At 46.1% G+C, this 19,040-nt stretch overlaps 1 protein-coding gene across 5 annotated transcripts; it reads right to left on the reverse strand.

The window, feature by feature from the left end:
• Positions 1–12,481: 12,481 nt before the first annotated feature.
• Positions 12,482–18,521, reverse strand: S100A16 (S100 calcium binding protein A16). Of its 5 annotated transcripts, none has more exons than XM_007178563.3 (3): positions 18,363–18,521; positions 13,544–13,725; positions 12,482–13,229 (listed from the first exon to the last, which is right to left on the reverse strand). In XM_007178563.3, the coding sequence occupies exons 2-3, from the start codon at positions 13,694–13,696 to the stop codon at positions 13,071–13,073; spliced, it is 312 nt and encodes a 103-aa protein (XP_007178625.1). In that variant the 5' UTR covers positions 13,697–13,725; positions 18,363–18,521; the 3' UTR covers positions 12,482–13,070. The 5 variants fall into 5 exon arrangements, with proteins under 5 accessions (XP_007178625.1, XP_028021317.1, XP_007178627.1 ...); XM_028165516.2 differs by having other exon boundaries at positions 13,544–13,721; positions 18,363–18,513; XM_007178565.2 differs by lacking the exon at positions 18,363–18,521 and adding an exon at positions 17,310–17,395.
• Positions 18,522–19,040: the final 519 nt, after the last annotated feature.

The following is a 19,040-nucleotide window of genomic DNA, read 5'->3' on the forward strand; positions in this document are numbered from 1 at the left end:
CCTCCTCCCTTTGCCTGGATAACTTCTGCTCATCTTTCAGATCTCAACTCAAGAGTCACTTCCATAATGACATTCCCCACTCCCAGACTAAAATTCAGGTTTCTTTTTTTTTAATTACCATAGGGAATTCCCTGATGGTCCAGTGGTTAGGACTCAGCACTTTCAGTGCCGTGGCCTGGGTTCAATCCGTGGTCAAGGAACTAAGATTCCACAAGCCATGTGGTGTGGCCAAAAAGAAAAAAAATTACTGTAAATTTGATCCCTTAGCAGTTGACCTCAGTTTGTAATTATCCACTTGTTTGTGTTATCACGTGGTTATTTGTTGTCTTCTCTAAACTGAAAGCCCCATAAAATCAGGAAACATATATTTCCTCCTCTTTTTATTGCAGTATCTACTATACCTGGCACATACAAAGTACTACTGTCTGAATGAGTGAATGAATAAGTGAATGAATGGGTCCTCAGCAGAAGCAGCCACAACCACCATACAGGGCCTGTAAGGGGCTTAACCCTTCATACTTATTGGGACCAAGACACAGACAACAGCCTCTGCCCTTTGGGCAGTTCACAGAGTTAGTAAAAGAGGGGGTCTGAGTGGCAGGTCTGCTGGCCATCAGTAGTGTGTCTTTGACTAAGTCACGTCACCTCTCTGAGCCTCCATATCTTCATCTGTAAAATGTGGATCATGATTCTTATCTCACAGGGTTAAGGAGGACCAAATGAGCTTTGGATGAGAAAGTGTTTTTTAAAACTTTTAACATTGAACAAACAGAAAGGATTGTTTTATTTTCCAAAAGGGAACTTTACTAGGAATTGAAATGGAAAGAAAAGCCAAATATACAGGAAGTACAAAAGCTGACCCAGGTGGCTTTAATTTCCTTACCCTAATGTGGCAAGATAAGCCAGGTTCTCACCCCATAGAATGACAAGCCTAGCTACAGATGGGTTTGTGGGTGCAATTTATTGGGCACCCACCACCTCAGTCCCAATAGTTTAGACACTAGGCCAGGCCAGTGTGAGATGCCAGACAGAGGGACCCTTCTCAGCTCCACTGTGGGACCCCCACAGGAGCCTGTTCTGGCCCCCTATCCCCTGCTCTGCTCGGGCCCTGCTCCGGCCATCTGGTCTCCTGGGTGAGGGAGGAAGGCCCACCCTTCTCTGGGCCCAACACTCCCCAGAGAGGCCTCCAGCTGAGCTGCCTGACCTCAAAGTGGCTGCTTTTGCTCCTCTGGGGCCTCTCTGGCTCCAGGCCCTGGAGCCCAATCCTTGATTGTTGTTAAGTTTCTCTGACCTCCACTGAAGCTCAGCATCGTCCCCAGTGCTCTAGGCTTACACTTAGACCCCTCTAGAAACAGACCTCTAACCAGGGTCACACACCAGCTCATTTCCTGCCAGCTGTTCTAAAGTCTTGACCGGTGAAGTGTTTGTTTCCAGACACAAACCAGGGGCAGTGAAGGGAGCTCTATTCTGAGCTGCCTCCGGGATCTCTCATGTCATCCCCACACCTTAGGTTTCACATCAAGTCTTTGGCAAAAGACTTGTACACTGAAAACGACAAACCATTGCTGAAAGAAATTGAAGAAGGCACAAATAGAGGGAAAGACATCCCATGTTCTTGGATTGGAAGACTTAATATCATTAAATGTCCATACTATCCAAAGTGACCTACAGTTTAAATACAATCCCTATCAAAATCCCAGTGGCATTTTTTTAGAAATAGAAAAAACTATCCTAAAAGTCATATGGAATCTCAAAGGACCCCAAATAGCCAAAACAATCTTGAGAAAGAAGAGTAAAGCTGGAGGCCTCACACTTCCTGATTTCAAAACATATTATAAAGCTACAGTAATCAAAACAGTATGGAACTGGCAAAAAAGACAGACAGACAGACAGGGACTTCACTGGTGGTCGAGTGGGTAAGACACTGTGCTCTCAATGCAGGGGGACCAGGTTAGATCCCTGGTCAGGGAACTAGATCCCACATTCATGCCACAACTAAGAGTTCACATGCTGCAACTAAGAAGCCTGCATGCCACAACTAAAAGATCCCTCATGCCACAGCTAAAGATCCTGCATGCCTCAATGAAAATCCTGCGTGCCACAACTAAGACCCAGTGCAACCAAAATTAATTAATTAATTAACTAATTTAAAAGATAGACATACAGACCAATGGACCAGAATGGAGAGCCCAAAAATACACCCTCACATATTTGATTGAATGATTTTCAACAAGGGTATCAAGACCACACATGGGGAAAGGATAGTCTCTTCAACAAATGGTGTTAGGAAAACTGGGTATTCATATACAAAAGAATGAATTTGGACCCTTACCTTACATCATATACAAAAATTAACTCAAAATGGAAACCTAAAAGTAAGACCTGAAACTATAAAACTCATAGAAGAAAACATCAGGGAAAATCCTCATGACATTGTAACAAGCAAAGATTCCTTGGATATGACACCAAAAAAAGATAACAAAAGCAAAAATAGACAAATAGAACTACATGAAACTTAAAAACTTCTGGGGAACAAAGGAAATAATCAACAAAGTAAAAAGATAACTTACAGAATGGGGGAAAATATTTGCAAGCCATATGTCAGATAACAGGTTAATTAATATCCAGGATATAGGGCTTCCCTGGTGGCGCAGTGGTTGAGAATCTGCCTGCCGATGCAGGGGACACGGGTTCGAGCCCTGGTCTGGGAGGATCCCACATGCCACGGAGCAACTGGGCCCGTGAGCCACAATTGCTGAGCCTGCGCGTCTGGAGCCTGTGCTCCGCAACAGGAGAGGCCGCGGTGGTGAGAGGCCCGCGCACCACGATGAAGAGTGGCCCCCGCTTGCCGCAACTGGAGAGGACCCTCGCACAGAAATGAAGACCCCAGGAGATTAACCAAGATGGCGGAGTAGAAGGACGTGCTCTCACTCCCTCTTGCGAGAGCACCAGAATCACAACTGGCTGCTGGACAATCATTGACAGGAAGACCCTGGACTTCACCAAGGAGGACACCCCACGTCCAAGGACAGAGGAGAAGCCACAGTGAGACGGTAGGAGGGGCGCAATCAGAGTAAAATCAAATCCCATAACTGCTGGGTGGGTGACTCACAGACTGGTGAACACTTATACCACAGAAGTCCACCCACTGGAGTGAAGGTTCTGAGCCCCACCTCAGGCTTCCCAACCTGGGGGTCCGGCAAAGGGAGGAGGAATTCCTAGAGAATCAGACTTTGAAGTCTAGTGGGAATTGATTGCAGGACTGTGACAGGACTGGGGGAAACAGAGACCCCACCCTTGGAGGGCACACACAAAGTAATGTGTGCATCGGGACCCAGGGGAAGGAGCAGTGACCCTGGGGGAGACTGAACCAGACGTACCTGCTGGTGTTGGGGGGTCTCCTGCAGAGGCGAGTGGTGGCTCTGTTTCACCGTGGGGATAAGGACACTGGCAGCAGAGGTCCTGGGAAGTTCTCCTTGGCGTGAGCCCTCCCAGAGTCTGCCATTAACCCCACCAAAAAGCACGGGTAGGCTCCAGTGTTGGGTTGCCTCAGGCAAAACAACCAACAGGGAGGGAACCCAGCCCCACCCATCAACAGTCAAGTGGATTAAGGTTTTACTGGGCTCTGATCGCCACAGCAACAGGGAGGGAACCCAGCCCCACCCATCAACAGTCAAGTGGATTAAGGTTTTACTGAGCTCTGACCGCCACAGCAACAGTCAGCTCTACCCACCACCAGAGCCTCCCATCAAGCCTCTTAGATAGCCTCAACCACCAGAGGGCAGACAACAGAAGCAAGAAAAACTACAATCCTGCAGCCTGTGGACCAAAAACCACAGTTACAGAAAGACAGAGAAGATGAAAAGGCAGAGGGCTATGTACCAGATGAAGGAACAAGAAAAAACCCCAGAAAAACAACTAAATGAAGTGGAGATAGGCAACCTTCCAGAAAAAGAATTCAGAATAATGATAGTGAAGATGATCCAGGACCTCGGAATAAGAATGGAGGCAAAGATTGAGAAGATGCAAGAAATGATTAACAAAGACCTAGAAGAATTAAAGAACAAACAAACAGAGATGACCAATACAATAACTGAAATGAAAACTACACTAGAAGGAATCAATAGCAGAATAACTGAGGCAGAAGAACGGATAAGTGACCTGGAAGACAGAATGGTGGAATTCACTGCTGCGGAACAGACTAAAGAAAAAAGACTAAAAAGAAATGAAGACAGCCTAAGAGACCTCTGGGACAACATTAAACGCAACAACATTCGCATTATAGGGGTCCCAGAAGGAGAAGAGAGAGAGAAAGGACCAGAGAAAATATTTGAAGAGATTATAATCGAAAACTTCCCTAACATGGGAAAGGAAATAGCCACCCAAGTCCAGGAAGCGCAGAGAGTCCCATACAGAATAAACCCAAGGAGAAACACGCCGAGACACATAGTAATCAAAGTGGCAAAAATTAAAGACAAAGAAAAATTATTGAAAGCAGCAAGGGAAAAACGACAAATAACATACAAGGGAACCCCCATAAGGTTAACAGCTGATTTCTCAGCAGAAACTCTGCAAGCCAGAAGGGAGTGGCATGAAATACTTAAAGTGATGAAAGGGAAGAACCTACAACCAAGATTACTCTACCCAGCAAGGATCTCATTTAGATTTGATGGAGAAATCAAAAGCTTTACAGACAAGCAAAAGCTAAGAGAATTCAGCACCACCAAACCAGCTCTACAACAAATGCTAAAGGAACTTCTCTAAGTGGGAAACACAAGAGAAGAAAAGGACCTACAAAAACAAACCCAAAACAATTAAGAAAATGGTCATAGGAACATACATATCGATAATTACCTTAAACGTGAATGGATTAAATGCCCCAACCAAAAGACATAGACTGGCTGAATGGATACAAAAACAAGACCCATATATATGCTGTCTACAAGAGACCCACTTCAGACCTAGGGACACATACAGACTGAAAGTGAGGGGATGGAAAAAGATATTCCATGCAAATGGAAATCAAAAGAAAGCTGGAGTAGCTATACTCATATCAGATAAAATAGACTTTAAAATAAAGAATGTTACAAGAGACAAGGAAGGACACTACATAATGATCCAGGGATCAATCCAAGAAGAAGATATAACAATTATAAATATATATGCACCCAACATAGGAGCACCTCAATACATAAGGCAACTGCTAACAGCTATAAAAGAGGAAATCGACAGTAACACAATAATAGTGGGGGACTTTAACACCTCACTTACACCAATGGACAGATCATCCAAAATGAAAATAAATAAGGAAACAGAAGCTTTAAATGACACAATAGACCAGATAGATTTAATTGATATATATAGGACATTCCATCCAAGAACGGCAGATTACACGTTCTTCTCAAGTGCACACGGAACATTCTCCAGGATAGATCACATCTTGGGTCACAAATCAAGCCTCAGTAAATTTAAGAAAATTGAAATCATATCAAGCATCTTTTCTGACCACAACGCTATGAGATTAGAAATGAATTACAGGGAAAAAAACGTAAAAAAGACAAACACATGGAGGCTAAACAATACGTTACTAAATAACCAAGAGATCACTGAAGAAATCAAACAGGAAATAAAAAAATACCTAGAGACAAATGACAATGAAAACACGACGACCCAAAACCTATGGGATGCAGCAAAAGCGGTTCTAAGAGGGAAGTTTATAGCTATACAAGCCTACCTAAAGAAACAAGAAAAATCTCAAGTAAACAATCTAACTTTACACCTAAAGAAACTAGAGAAAGAAGAACAAACAAAACCCAAAGTTAGCAGAAGGAAAGAAATCATAAAGATCAGAGCAGAAATAAATGAAATAGAAACAAAGAAAACAATAGCAAAGATTAATAAAACTAAAAGTTGGTTCTTTGAGAAGATAAACAAAATTGATAAGCCATTAGCCAGACTCATCAAGAAAAAGAGGGAGAGGACTCAAATCAATAAAATCAGAAATGAAAAAGGAGAAGTTACAACAGACACCGCAGAAATACAAAACATCCTAAGAGACTACTACAAGCAACTTTATGCCAATAAAATGGACAACCTGGAAGAAATGGACAAATTCTTAGAAAGGTATAACCTTCCAAGACTGAATCAGGAAGAAACAGAAAATATCAACAGACCAATCACAAGTAATGAAATTGAAACTGTGATTAAAAATCTTCCAACAAACAAAAGTCCAGGACCAGATGGCTTCACAGGTGAATTCTATCAAACATTTAGAGAAGAGCTAACACCCATCCTTCTCAAACTCTTCCAAAAAATTGCAGAGGAAGGAACTCTCCCAAACTCATTCTATGAGGCCACAATCACCCTGATACCAAAACCAGACAAAGACACTACAAAAAAAGAAAATTACAGACCAATATCACTGATGAATATAGATGCAAAAATCCTCAACAAAATACTAGCAAACAGAATCCAACAACACATTAAAAGGATCATACACCACGATCAAGTGGGATTTATCCCAGGGATGCAAGGATTCTTCAATATACGCAAATCAATCAATGTGATACACCATATTAACAAATTGAAGAATAAAAACCATATGATCATCTCAATAGATGCAGAAAAAGCTTTTGACAAAATTCAACACCCATTTATGATAAAAACTCTCCAGAAAGTGGGCATAGAGGGAACCTACCTCAACATAATAAAGGCCATATATGACAAACCCACAGCAAACATCATTCTCAATGGTGAAAAACTGAAAGCATTTCCTCTAAGATCAGGAACGAGACAAGGATGTCCACTCTCACCACTATTATTCAACATAGTTCTGGAAGTCCTAGCCACGGCAATCAGAGAAGAAAAAGAAATAAAAGGAATACAAATTGGAAAAGAAGAAGTAAAACTGTCACTGTTTGCGGATGACATGATACTATACATAGAGAATCCTAAAACTGCCACCAGAAAACTGCTAGAGCTAATTAATGAATATGGTAAAGTTGCAGGTTACAAAATTAATGCACAGAAATCTCTTGCATTCCTATACACTAATGATGAAAAATCTGAAAGAGAAATTATGGAAACACTCCCATTTACCATTGCAACAAAAAGAATAAAATACCTAGGAATAAACCTACCTAGGGAGACAAAAGACCTGTATGCAGAAAACTATAAGACACTGATGAAAGAAATTAAAGATGATACCAACAGATGGAGAGATATACCATGTTCTTGGATTGGAAGAATCAACATTGTGAAAATGAGTATACTACCCAAAGCAATCTACAGATTCAATGCAATCCCTATCAAATTACCAAGGGCATTTTTTACGGAGCTAGAACAAATCATCTTAAAATTTGTATGGAGACACAAAAGACCCCGAATAGCCAAAGCAGTCTTGAGGCAAAAAAATGGAGCTGGAGGAATCAGACTCCCTGACTTCAGACTATACTACAAAGCTACAGTAATCAAGACAATATGGTACTGGCACAAAAACAGAAACATAGATCAATGGAACAAGATAGAAAGCCCAGAGATTAACCCACGCACCTATGGTCAACTAATCTATGACAAAGGAGGCAAAGATATACAATGGAGAAAAGACAGTCTCTTCAATAAGTGGTGCTGGGAAAACTGGACAGCCACATGTAAAAGAATGAAATTAGAATACTCCCTAACACCATACACAAAAATAAACTCAAAATGGATTAGAGACCTAAATATAAGACTGGACACTATAAAACTCTTAGAGGAAAACATAGGAAGAACACTCTTTGACATAAATCACAGCAAGATCTTTTTCGATCCACCTCCTAGAGTAATGGAAATAAAAACAAAAATAAACAAGTGGGACCTAATGAAACTTCAAAGCTTTTGCACAGCAAAGGAAACCATAAACAAGACGAAAAGACAACCCTCAGAATGGGAGAAAATATTTGCAAATGAATCAACGGACAAAGGATTAATCTCCAAAATATATAAACAGCTCATTCAGCTCAATATCAAAGAAACAAACACCCCAATCCAAAAATGGGCAGAAGACCTAAATAGACATTTCTCCAAAGAAGACATACAGACGGCCACGAAGCACATGAAAAGATGCTCAACATCACTAATTATTAGAGAAATGCAAATCAAAACTACAATGAGGTATCACCTCACTCCTGTTAGAATGGGCATCATCAGAAAATCTACAAACAACAAATGCTGGAGAGGGTGTGGAGAAAAGGGAACCCTCTTGCACTGTTGGTGGGAATGTAAATTGATACAGCCACTATGGAGAACAATATGGAGGTTCCTTAAAAAACTAAAAATAGAATTACCATATGACCCAGCAATCCCACTACTGGGCATATACCCAGAGAAAACCGTAATTCAAAAAGACACGTGCACCCGAATGTTCATTGCAGCACTATTTACAATAGCCAGGTCATGGAAGCAACCTAAATGCCCATCAACAGACGAATGGATAAAGAAGTTGTGGTACATATATACGATGGAATATTATTCAGCCATAAAAAGGAACGAAATTGAGTCATTTGTTGAGAAGTGGATGGATCTAGAGACTGTCATACAGAGTGAAGTAAGTCAGAAAGAGAAAAACAAATATCGTATGTTAATGCATGTATGTGGAACGTAGAAAAATGGTACAGATGAGCCAGTTTGCAGGGCAGAAGTTGAGACACAGATGTAGAGAATGGACATATGGACACCAAGGGGGGAAAACTGCGATGAGGTGGGGATGGTGATGTGCTGAATTGGGCGATTGGGATTGACATGTATACACTGATGTGTATAAAACTGATGCCTAATAAGAACCTGCAGTATAAAAAAACAAACAAAACAACTAATACTAAACTTTCATTGGGTTATTTGTATGGAAATATGTTAATATAAATGTTTCAGACATTACATGAAATTTCTAAAAATCTTATATTTGTATTTGTATGGAAATATGTATGGAAATATGTTAATATAAATGTTTCAGACATTACATGAAATTTCTAAAAATCTTGTATTTGTATGGAAATATGTATGGAAATATGTTAATATAAATGTTTCAGACATTACATGAAATTTCTAAAAATCTTATATTTGTATGGAAATATGTATGGAAATATGTTAATATAAATGTTTCAGACATTACATGAAATTTCTAAAAATCTTATATTTGTATTTGTATGGAAATATGTATGGAAATATGTTAATATAAATGTTTCAGACATTACATGAAATTTCTAAAAATCTTGTATTTGTATGGAAATATGTATGGAAATATGTTAATATAAATGTTTCAGACATTACATGAAATTTCTAAAAATCTTGTATTTGTATGGAAATATGTATGGAAATATGTTAATATAAATGTTTCAGACATTACATGAAATTTCTAAAAATCTTGTATTTGTATGGAAATATGTATGGAAATATGTTAATATAAATGTTTCAGACATTACATGAAATTTCTAAAAATCTTATATTTGTATTTGTATGGAAATATGTATGGAAATATGTTAATATAAATGTTTCAGACATTACAGGAAACGTCTAAAAATCTTATATGTTCTGGTATAATGTTATAAGTAATAATCCTAGTTATTACTTTAAAATGTATATCTCAGAAATAACTAATTTTCTTGTCAACTGCATTATTATGAACTTTCATCAAATCTTTAACCATGGTCATTTTTAAGTCTTTTGTCATTTACAGACAGTTCTGGGTGTACTCTGATGATTTTGCAAATATGTTCCTATAAAAGAGTTTCATCTTCAAGAAATTCATGGAAAAGACTCTGACAAGTACAGGTTTCTGGTAACTGACTGTACTGCTGAACTGAATGAATAAGCATTTTCAGAACTCTAATGAAAAACTGATGAACTCATAAAACTGCTAACAAAAGATCAAGATGAAAAAAAAGAAATTAATTACATGGGACTGAGTGAACTGATGAGGATGAGTATAATTTTTGTGACTTTCTGTCTGAATTAAAAAAAAAAAATCCCACAAGGACTCAGAGGAAAAGAATATACAAATCAATTTTCACTGCAAAGTAAAGGAGCTGTTACAGTGGAGGATTACTGGACTGAATGTCAATATTATGACATAGTATAAGTGTGTTTCATGTTTGGTAATTGCAATCATTGTTGCTTTTGTTGTGGTCATCCATGTACAATGCTTGGTGTCAGTCTATCTATCTCTTGTAAAAATAAAATACAGTGTGTGTGTGTGGAAAAAAAAAAAAAAAAAAAAAAAAAAAAAGAAATGAAGACCCAGCACAGCCATAAATAAATAAATAAAATAAAATTTAAAAAAAATATCCAGGATATATAAAGAACTACAACTCAACAAAATAAAATAAAAAATAACCCACTTAAAAATGAGCAAAGGATTTGAATAGACATTTCTCCAAAGTAGATTACACAAATGGTCAAGAAGCATATTAAAAGATGCTCAACATCACTAATTATCAGTGAAATGCAAATTAAAAAGAAAAAGACACAAGATACCATCTCACTTTCATTAGGATGGTCACTATCAAAAAAAAAAAAAAACCAGAAAATAGCAAGTATTGAGGAGAATGTGGAGAAATTGGAACCCTTGTGCACTGTTGGTGGGAATGTAAAATGGTGCATCCACTATGGAATAGTATGGAGGTTCTTCAAAATTTTTTAAATAGAACTGCCATATAACCCAACAATCCCACTTCTGGGTATACATTGAAAATAATTGAGGGGACTTCCCTGGCTGTCCAGTGGTTAAGACTCCGTGCTTCCACTGCAGGGGACATGAGTTTGATCCCTGGTTGGGGAATTAAGATCCCACATGCCATGCTGTGTGGCCAAAAAAATTTTTTTTTAAAAACAAGAAAAAAATTTAAAACAGGATCTTGAAGAGATATTATCACTCCCATGTTCATTACAGCTTTATTCACATTAGCCAAGATCTAGAAGCAACCTAAATGCCCACTGGCAGATGAAAGGACAAAGAAAATGTGGTATATACATAAAATGGAATATTATTCAGCCTTCCAAAAGAAGGAAATTCTGTCATATGCTACAACATGGATGAACCTTGAGGATATTATGTTAAGTGAAATAAGCCAGTCACGAAAGGGCAAGTACTGCATGATTCCACTTATATGAGGTATCTAAAGTAATCAAACTCATAGAAACAGAAAGTAGAACAGTGGTTGCCAGGGCCTGAGAGCTGGCGAATGGGGAGTTGCTGTTCAGTGAGTATAGAGGTTCAGTCCTGTAAGATGAAAAAGCTCTAGAGATCTGCTGTACAACAATGTGCATATAGCTAACAATACTGTAATGTGCACTTAAAATTTGTGAAGAGGGTAAACTGATGTGTGTATTTTATCACAATTATATATATATAATGTGAGTGAGTTCTTCACCATTCAGTCAAGGTAGCATTGTGACCCCCAGGACAGGCAAAGGGTGTTCTTTACTTTTTGGGGGGGGCTATATTGGGTCTTCTTTGTGGTGTACAGGCTTCTCATTGCAGTGGCTTCTCCCGCTGCAGAGCACGGGCTCTAGGCACGCAGGCTTCAGTAGTTGTGGCATGCGGGCTCAGTAGTTGTAGCTCACAGGCTCTAGAGTGCAGGCTCAGTAGTTGTGGCTCAACGGGTCTAGTCGCTCCGCGGCATGCGGGATCTTCCCAGACCAGGGCTCGAACCCGTGTCCCCTGCATTGGCAGGCGGATTCTTAACCACTGCGCCACCAGGGAAGTCCCTGTTCTTTACATTTTTAACTGGAGAAGGGTTGCTGTGAAGGAGAGGTGGGAAAGAAGACCAGTGTGCTACCTTGACTGCAAGCCCATTCTGAGGCAGGTCACTTTTAGAAGGTTGAGGATCTGTAATGGATTCCAATAAAAGTGTCTATGCCTGTGCATCTTTAGAAAAACCTTAAACCTTAGGGGTAAGCTGCCCTGGGTTGAAAACCATTGATCAAGAGCGCAAAGGCTTGATTTCCTGCCCTGTTTCTTTTGGGGGCATGTGCTGTCTTTCCATGGCAGGGGAGAAACATAGAAGCTGTCATTGTCCCCTACATCAGGCACAAGTCCCAACTCTGGCCTTCCACACCCCTTCCTTTGCACCCCACTTTCTCATCCCATAAACTTCTCTGTGTATTAGAATAATCTGTACATGAGAATTCAGTATCTCTGTGCTATTCACGACTCAAGACTGAGGGTTGCGGCGCCTCGCTCATGGAATTTCAGTGAGGACAAGATGGGATACACTGTGTGCCCAGAAGTTGAATGTGAGTTGAGTTTGGTCTATGAGGGACCAGAGGTGATGACACGTGTGGCCTTTGGCCCTTCATGGAGGAGGGAAGTAGCTGCTGACCCAGGGCTGACAGCACCAGCTGGGATCCCAGAGTTCTACTTCTTTCTTGCTCTGCCCTCTCCGTGAGATTTCCCCTTGCCACCCCCTTGCATCGGGGCCCATGGCAAAGATCACCAAGGCATGAGGAAGTTCCAAGGAGTGGAAAGGTTTTAATGAACATTACAAAGGGACTGGGTGAGGGGGACACAAACTCCAAATCCAGCCTTTGTTGCCCATTTCAGTGGCTCAGGAGGGAGGGGGCTCAACCCTGTTCCCAGACCCAGAGGCAGCTGGAGGGCAATCCCTGGAAGTCTCCTCTACCCAGCAGAGGGGCTGAGGGAGAGGGGAGAGAGGAGTCTCTGCTAGTGTTGCCAGGAGCGGGGAGACCTGAAGCAGCAAGCTGACCTCTAAGGTCAGGAGAGACCCGGAATCAGGCAGGAACATCAGAGGTCAGAAGGGTAGATGGACTGAACAGGTGGGGAAACTCTTGGGTCCCCATACAGCACTGTCACAGAGGGGCCCCAGGGTCTGCTGGCTCCAGGGACTGAGACCCTCAGGGAGACACCCCCAGACTGAGACACTCACAAAGGGGCCCTGACGTCCCCCCTTGCCCTGTTCAGCAACGGTCAGGAGAAGGTCTAGAGGGAGAAGAGAGGACAGGGGTCTGGGTGGGCAGAGGAGGCTGAGGAGGGAGCCTAGGAAGAGCATCGGGGGAGGGGACGGTGGGAGGGTCCTCTAGCTGCTGCTCTGCTGCTCCTGCTGGCGGATAAGGTTGGCGATGGGGCTAGTGATGCCACCTATCAAGATCCAGTACTCGTCGAAGCTGATGCACCCGTCATGGTTGGCGTCCAGGTTCTGGATGAGCTTGTCAGCAGCCCTTCGGTTCCCCGTGTCCTGGCGAGGAATTGAGGGTCAGCAATACTGAGGTGGCAGCTCTACAGAGGCCCCAGGAAGGACCCTAGGCAGAGTTCAGGGTCTGGCCTGGGCTGCTGCTGCCCTTGGAAGATGGGAACAGAGCCGTCACTGGCTCAGGCCTGGGCACCCTGAGGACAGAGGGCTGGGCGGGGTGGAGACCCCTGGTTTTGGGGGGATAACTCTGAAAGGACAGAAGCGGCAGTGGGGAAGGAAACCCAGAGAGGACAAGAGCTTCAGGAGCTGGGTGGGGTAGGGGCGTGGAGAGGCCAGGCCCTTGGGTGGGGGGACCTCACCGTCAGCATATGGTTGAGCTCCTTCTGAAGCATCTTCCGGAAGCTGCTCTTGCTGATCTTGTTCTTGGCCAGGCTGTTCTTGGACACGTATTTGTAGAAGTTTTCCACCAGGACGACCACCGCCTTCTCCAGCTCCGTGTAGGAGTCCGCCATCTCACCGCCTCACACCTCGCAGGGCCTGGCTGCCAGGATGAGGGGAGGTGAGGAGACCCCACAGGCCACACCTGCTCCTTCGTCTCTCTGCCCCTGTCCTCCCGCTGGCCCCACCCCCTGGGCCTCTGGCCCCCCAGGCTGGCTGGTCCTCAGGAGGAAGTAAGCAGGGAAAGGGGAACCCAGGGTGGGCCTGGAATGACAACTATGTGTCTCCTCTCCTCCAGGTGCTCCCCAGCTCAACCGCCTCAACAGGTTTTCCAGGCACTTCCCCAGCCCCAGGCACTGAGCTTGTCAGAGCCCCAGAGAGAACAAGAGGCTCCGTGGGAAGAGGATGAGAGCCAGTGCCCATCCTTCCGCCTTCTCCATACCTGGCCCACCCAGAGTCCCTGGCCCGGGGACAAGCACAGATAGAAACTGCTAGGATGGGCCACGTCCCCCACCCCCAGGGTTGGCCGAGACCCCTGCCCCAGGCAACAAAGCAGGAGGCGGGGACCTAGGCTCTCCCCAGTCCTTCCCGCCAGGCTCCAGGACAGTGCGTCCAGGGTCTCAGGCCATGGCTGCCCTTCTCTGATAAAGGACAATGTCCTGATCCATCAAGTGAGGCTTTGTGCAGGCCCCCAGCCAGCCCCGGCTAGGCTAACCTCCCTCATACCCACCCCGAAATATACAGCAGGATACAAGGGCCCCTCCCCACCCCATTACCTAAGGAGGAGCCCGACAGTTCAGCCCCAGCTGGAGACAGCTGAAGATGGAGCCTCCACGGCCAGCCAGAGGCTACACACATCAGCCCCTCGCCCCAGGACAAAAGGCACTCACATTGCAAGCGGATACAGCCTACTGAATAACAGGATATGAGGGGAACAGGCGGATCTACTCTGTGAGTCGCCGCCCATGCCCAGAGCCCCCCCAAGTGAACCCTGGCAAATGAGCCTCCCTTCCCGCCCCCAAGCCCAGGAATGAGTTGCAGCTGCCTTGCCCATTGGGTCCTGGCAAGGGAAGGTGGACACCGCCACCAGGGCATCCCACGTTTCGATATGGAAGGGAAGTCTGCTTCTCCGAGCCCCACCGCAGCCCCTGCCCCTGCCACCTGCTTTCTAATCCCCCTCTTGGCTATCCATCCCTCCTCCTGTGCCCATTGCCCTGCCCTCTCCACCTAGCTGAAGCCTGCCCAAACCGCACCTCCAGGGAAGACTGCCCTGACCCTTGCCCTTTGGTCCTCCTCCCCTGGCTCCCACAGACTCTCAGCCAGCCTTGGCTGGGCCCACTAGCTGCTGTGACTGCAGTCTCTTCCTGGATCATCTCTCCCCAGACACCAGACCTTCCTGGAAACAAGGATAGTGTTTCTTATACACAGCCATTGTGTTAGGACTGGGAGACTTTGGGACCACTTTTTAAAATCCTGGATATACAACCTCCCTGCTTTTAATCTCTGCGTCTCCTCTCGCCAACGTGGCCTGGCCCAATGCTTTGCTCAAGGTAGATGCTCTATAAATATTCCACCTCCTGCCAGCCCTGATACCAGGTATCCAAGGCCCCTGACCAACCTTCGAAGACTTTTCTTTTACTAAACTTCTTCTGGAGGAAGGGTGCGACCCAGAAGGACTAAGCAGGATGCAGGAAGGAAGGAGACTTGAGAGGGAGAGGGGTCAGGCTAGGGCAACTCTGACCAGGAATCCTACCCTTCTCTCCCCTGCCTCGTCCACCTGACCGCTCTGGTCTGTGGCCGAAAGAATGAAGTATGGAACCAGGACTGTAGGAAACCTTTTTTTTTTTTTTTCCAGTACTCTTTATTTATTGTGTGTAATTGTGTGGTTCAATGTTTATACCTTTGTAAGACTTTCATACAAATGCTCTAACATTCACAAGTGATGACAAAAATGTTTCAATCCATGAACTGTCTGCCCTGCTGCCCTTGGGTGGGCAGTTGCCCAGGCCTACGACCAGCATTCCTGGGGATTCCGAAAGCTGCACCCATGTCAGCAAGGATTGTGTCATGCCCTACTCCCAACCAGCCTTGGGAGTGGGGAGAAAGTTCAGAGAATCCCCCACTTTCACCATTCCAGACCTTGTTCCCCAAGTGAGGAATCCTGTGGGAAATAGTCAGGGAGAGGAAAGGATAAGAAATGGGTTTGGGGGGCAGTGTGTCTCTGTCCCTCTCCCCATGGCCGAGCACTCCCCTCCCACCACCTGCCATCTTGGAGCCCAGTCCTGCCCTTCCTTGATACCATGCCTCAGCCTCTACCTGGCAAGACACAGGTGAGCTCCCAGGAGACATCTCAGCACCTGCTGTCAGGTACACAGTCGCCCCAGAGAGCTGCGCTTCAGCTCCCAGGCCTCCCAGTAGTCCCCACCCCACCTTCTTCTAGCCAAATGGACAATGCTGGAGTTAACAATTTGGACAAATGCTTTTCTGAAGCTTTTTCCGAAGGAAAGGTGTTCGAGGGGAAGAGTCAGGTGTCATTACCTTCTTTCTCCTTCCCTTCCCTGGGGGTCAGGAGACAGGCTCTGCCACCACACCCATGCCAAGGTCACCTGCCCCTCCTGCCTGCCCAGTCCTCCCACCAAACCAGGCCAGAGGGTCCCCAGGCATGTGGTTGGGGGGAGGGGAGGTGGTGGGCCATCCCATCAGCCCCTCCCTGGGAAGGGTGGGGCAAGAGGTAACTCCTGCATTGACTTTGCCACAGGTTGATCCTGGCCTGAGGGTGGGGGGGGGGGGGTGGACAGTACACTGGAGCCTTCCAAAAAAATGAGAATGGAGGGACTCGTCCTCCAAAGGACCCTCTCACCTGGGGCCCCCATCCCTCCTGCAATGTTCTCATTGTCTTCACCTTGGCTGATTCATCACTGAGCAACCAAGAGGCCCCCACCCCGCCCACCTCAGCCCAGCTTGCTGACTTCTCCAAAAGCCCAAATTGCCCTGACACCATGCTCCTGGGTCTCAGCCACTCCAGCCCCACCCTCCCACCCCCAGGTGCTGGGCCCCACCCCTCCAAGTGCCTCCTCTTCACCCTCCATCTCTTCAACTCCCCAGTCCCTTTCCGTGTGGAGTCCTGAACATCCACCACACCCTCTAAAACTCACCTCCTCTTCCCACCTCCACACACACTTCTTGAGTCTTAAATTGTTCCCAAGTGTTGGGATATGTCCCTGGACTCCTATCCCTCCTAGTCACCTCTCCTCTAGAGCCTAGGCCACTCTCAAGTCTCAATTTGGCATTCTCTGCATTCCTTTCATCTACCTTGAATTTGTTCACTCATTTATCCACCATTCACTTGCTTACTCTCTCATTCATTTCCTACTTAATTCACTCATTTGCCCCAGCTGCCTGCAATACACAGGGAAGGCACAATCTACACTGGGCTAGTAATGCTTTACTCAATTTGCAAGGTTGTTTCAAATTAACCTCTCCAGCCTCTCCAGCCCCGTTCTGTGTTCCCTCTTCTCCTGCTCTTTTCCCAGTTCCAGAGGCTAGTATCTCACACAAGTGTCCCTGCCTACCCCCCAGCCCCACCCTCACAGGACTCACTGCATCTAATCCACACAAATGTACACAATCACAATGAGCAAGGAATTCTGCAATTTCTGATCCCCTCTGCTTGGGTGACCCACCTACCTTCCAAACTCTTCTGCTTTCGGAATACGTAGCTGGAGGAAGAAGACTGTTCCTCAGAAATTTTTTTCCAGACAAGTGAAGTTGGAGGAGTTTGGTGTGGACACGGACACAGACACACACACACACACACACACACACACACACACACACACACACACACACACAGACTGCTGCCCCTGGCCTCACCAACACCCAGAGAGCTCTTTTCTAGTCGATGGGGAAAGTCTGAGCTCGTGCTCACCAGCACTCCAGGACTCCGTCATGGGTCTCCAAGCACACCAGCCCTCACCCCCTCCGACCCGGACAGGGAGCAGGGCCAGGCAGGGGAAATGCTCTACAGGGCAGGGGGCTCCACTAAGCAAAGCAAGTCAAGCCAGAACCTGCCTGGGTCTTGAGGTAGAGGAGAAGCTGCCCAGTTTCCGGGCCCCTCTCCTGGAGTTCACCCAGGTTCCTCCCGGGCCCCATCGCCCCTCCCAAGGAACAGCTCCCAGAGCACTTGGGGCCGGCGTCCGGCACCTGCCTGAGTTGAGAGGTGGAGAGAAGCAACCCAGGCCCCTGCCTCCCCTCCTCGGGCTGCTCTCAGGCTCTCTGGGCCCTCCCTGGCTTCTCCTGGACCCCATTACCTCTCCCGGACACAGCCCCCAGCGCCCAGCGAGGCCTGTGTCCAGGGTCTGGCTACTCCCCAACCTCCACCAAACACATCTGCCGTTTTTCTGTTGGGGAAAATCAGAGCAGCTGAGGGCAAAGCTTCTGAACACTCTGCCCGGTGGCCCAGCGCTGGGAGAGGAACCCGGTCAGCTGCTGGGCTGGGGAGGGGGTCTTGCCACCCCATCCACTCCTCTGAAGGCCTCTCCAACCCCCAAGCCCACCAGAACGCTCCATTCCCAAACTGGCCTTTTGGGAAAGTTAACAATTGACAAAACCTTCCTGCTCAGTCTCTGCAGGCCCCCCTCCCCAGGCCCCCTTCACTGCCCCTTGTCCGGGCCTCCCAAGCCTGCAGGGCCCCTCCGGCAGCCCCAGACCTCCCAGGACGGGCCTGGGGTGCTCACCTACCTTCTTGGTCCACCTCCTCTCCTGCGGGGCTCTGGAACCTGGGCTCTGGCACTGCCAAGTAGCTACGCCCTCAGCCAGCCAGGACTCCTCCCCGCTGCACTCCCAGAATCTGTCCCACTCCCTCCCGGCCCTGCCTGGAGGAGCTGGCTCAGTGGGGAGGTAGGGTCTGAGCTCCCTCTTGGCTTACTTGGCCCTGGGGTTGGGCCCATGTTAAAGGGATACACACCTTTTTTAAACACCCTTCCGCCCCCCACCCCAGAGGGAGTGGTGCAAGCTGGCGCTCCCCCAGCCCCACCCTCCTAACCCCGCAGGGCCTGAACAGAATTTACAACTTTGAGAAAGGAAGGGAAAGACTGTCACCTGCCCTTCTCACCTGGGTCACTGGGAGCCCCATTTCAGGGACCCCCTAACAGACAAATTCAGTTAGTATTCCAGGCCAGCGTGGCTGGCCACTTAAATTTCCTTGCTGTTGGGATTTCAGGAGTAATGCCGGATTTCCATGGGCTACAGTCAAAAGGGCCCAGAGCTTGGCTCCTTGTCTTCCACCTCCAGTGCACCCATCCCTAGAACCTCTTGTGTGCAGCAGAGGATTCCTCTGGAAACACCCCTCTACCCCTTCTCCAAGATACCCAAGGAAATAGGCCAGTTTGATGTCCCAGAGGCAACAGCTGATGCCAG

Source organism: Balaenoptera acutorostrata, chromosome 1 (genome assembly GCF_949987535.1).
Source record: "Balaenoptera acutorostrata chromosome 1, mBalAcu1.1, whole genome shotgun sequence".
NCBI classification, from domain to species: domain Eukaryota; kingdom Metazoa; phylum Chordata; class Mammalia; order Artiodactyla; family Balaenopteridae; genus Balaenoptera; species Balaenoptera acutorostrata.

Coding starts and splice junctions, on each gene's coding strand:
- S100A16 (XM_007178563.3), bottom strand. CDS start 13,696: ATGGCGGACTCCTACACGGAGCTGGAGAAGGCGGTGGTCGTCCTGGTG. Junction 13,230..13,543: donor AGCTCAACCATATGCTGACG/GTGAGGTCCCCC, acceptor ATTCCTCGCCAG/GACACGGGGAACCGAAGGGC.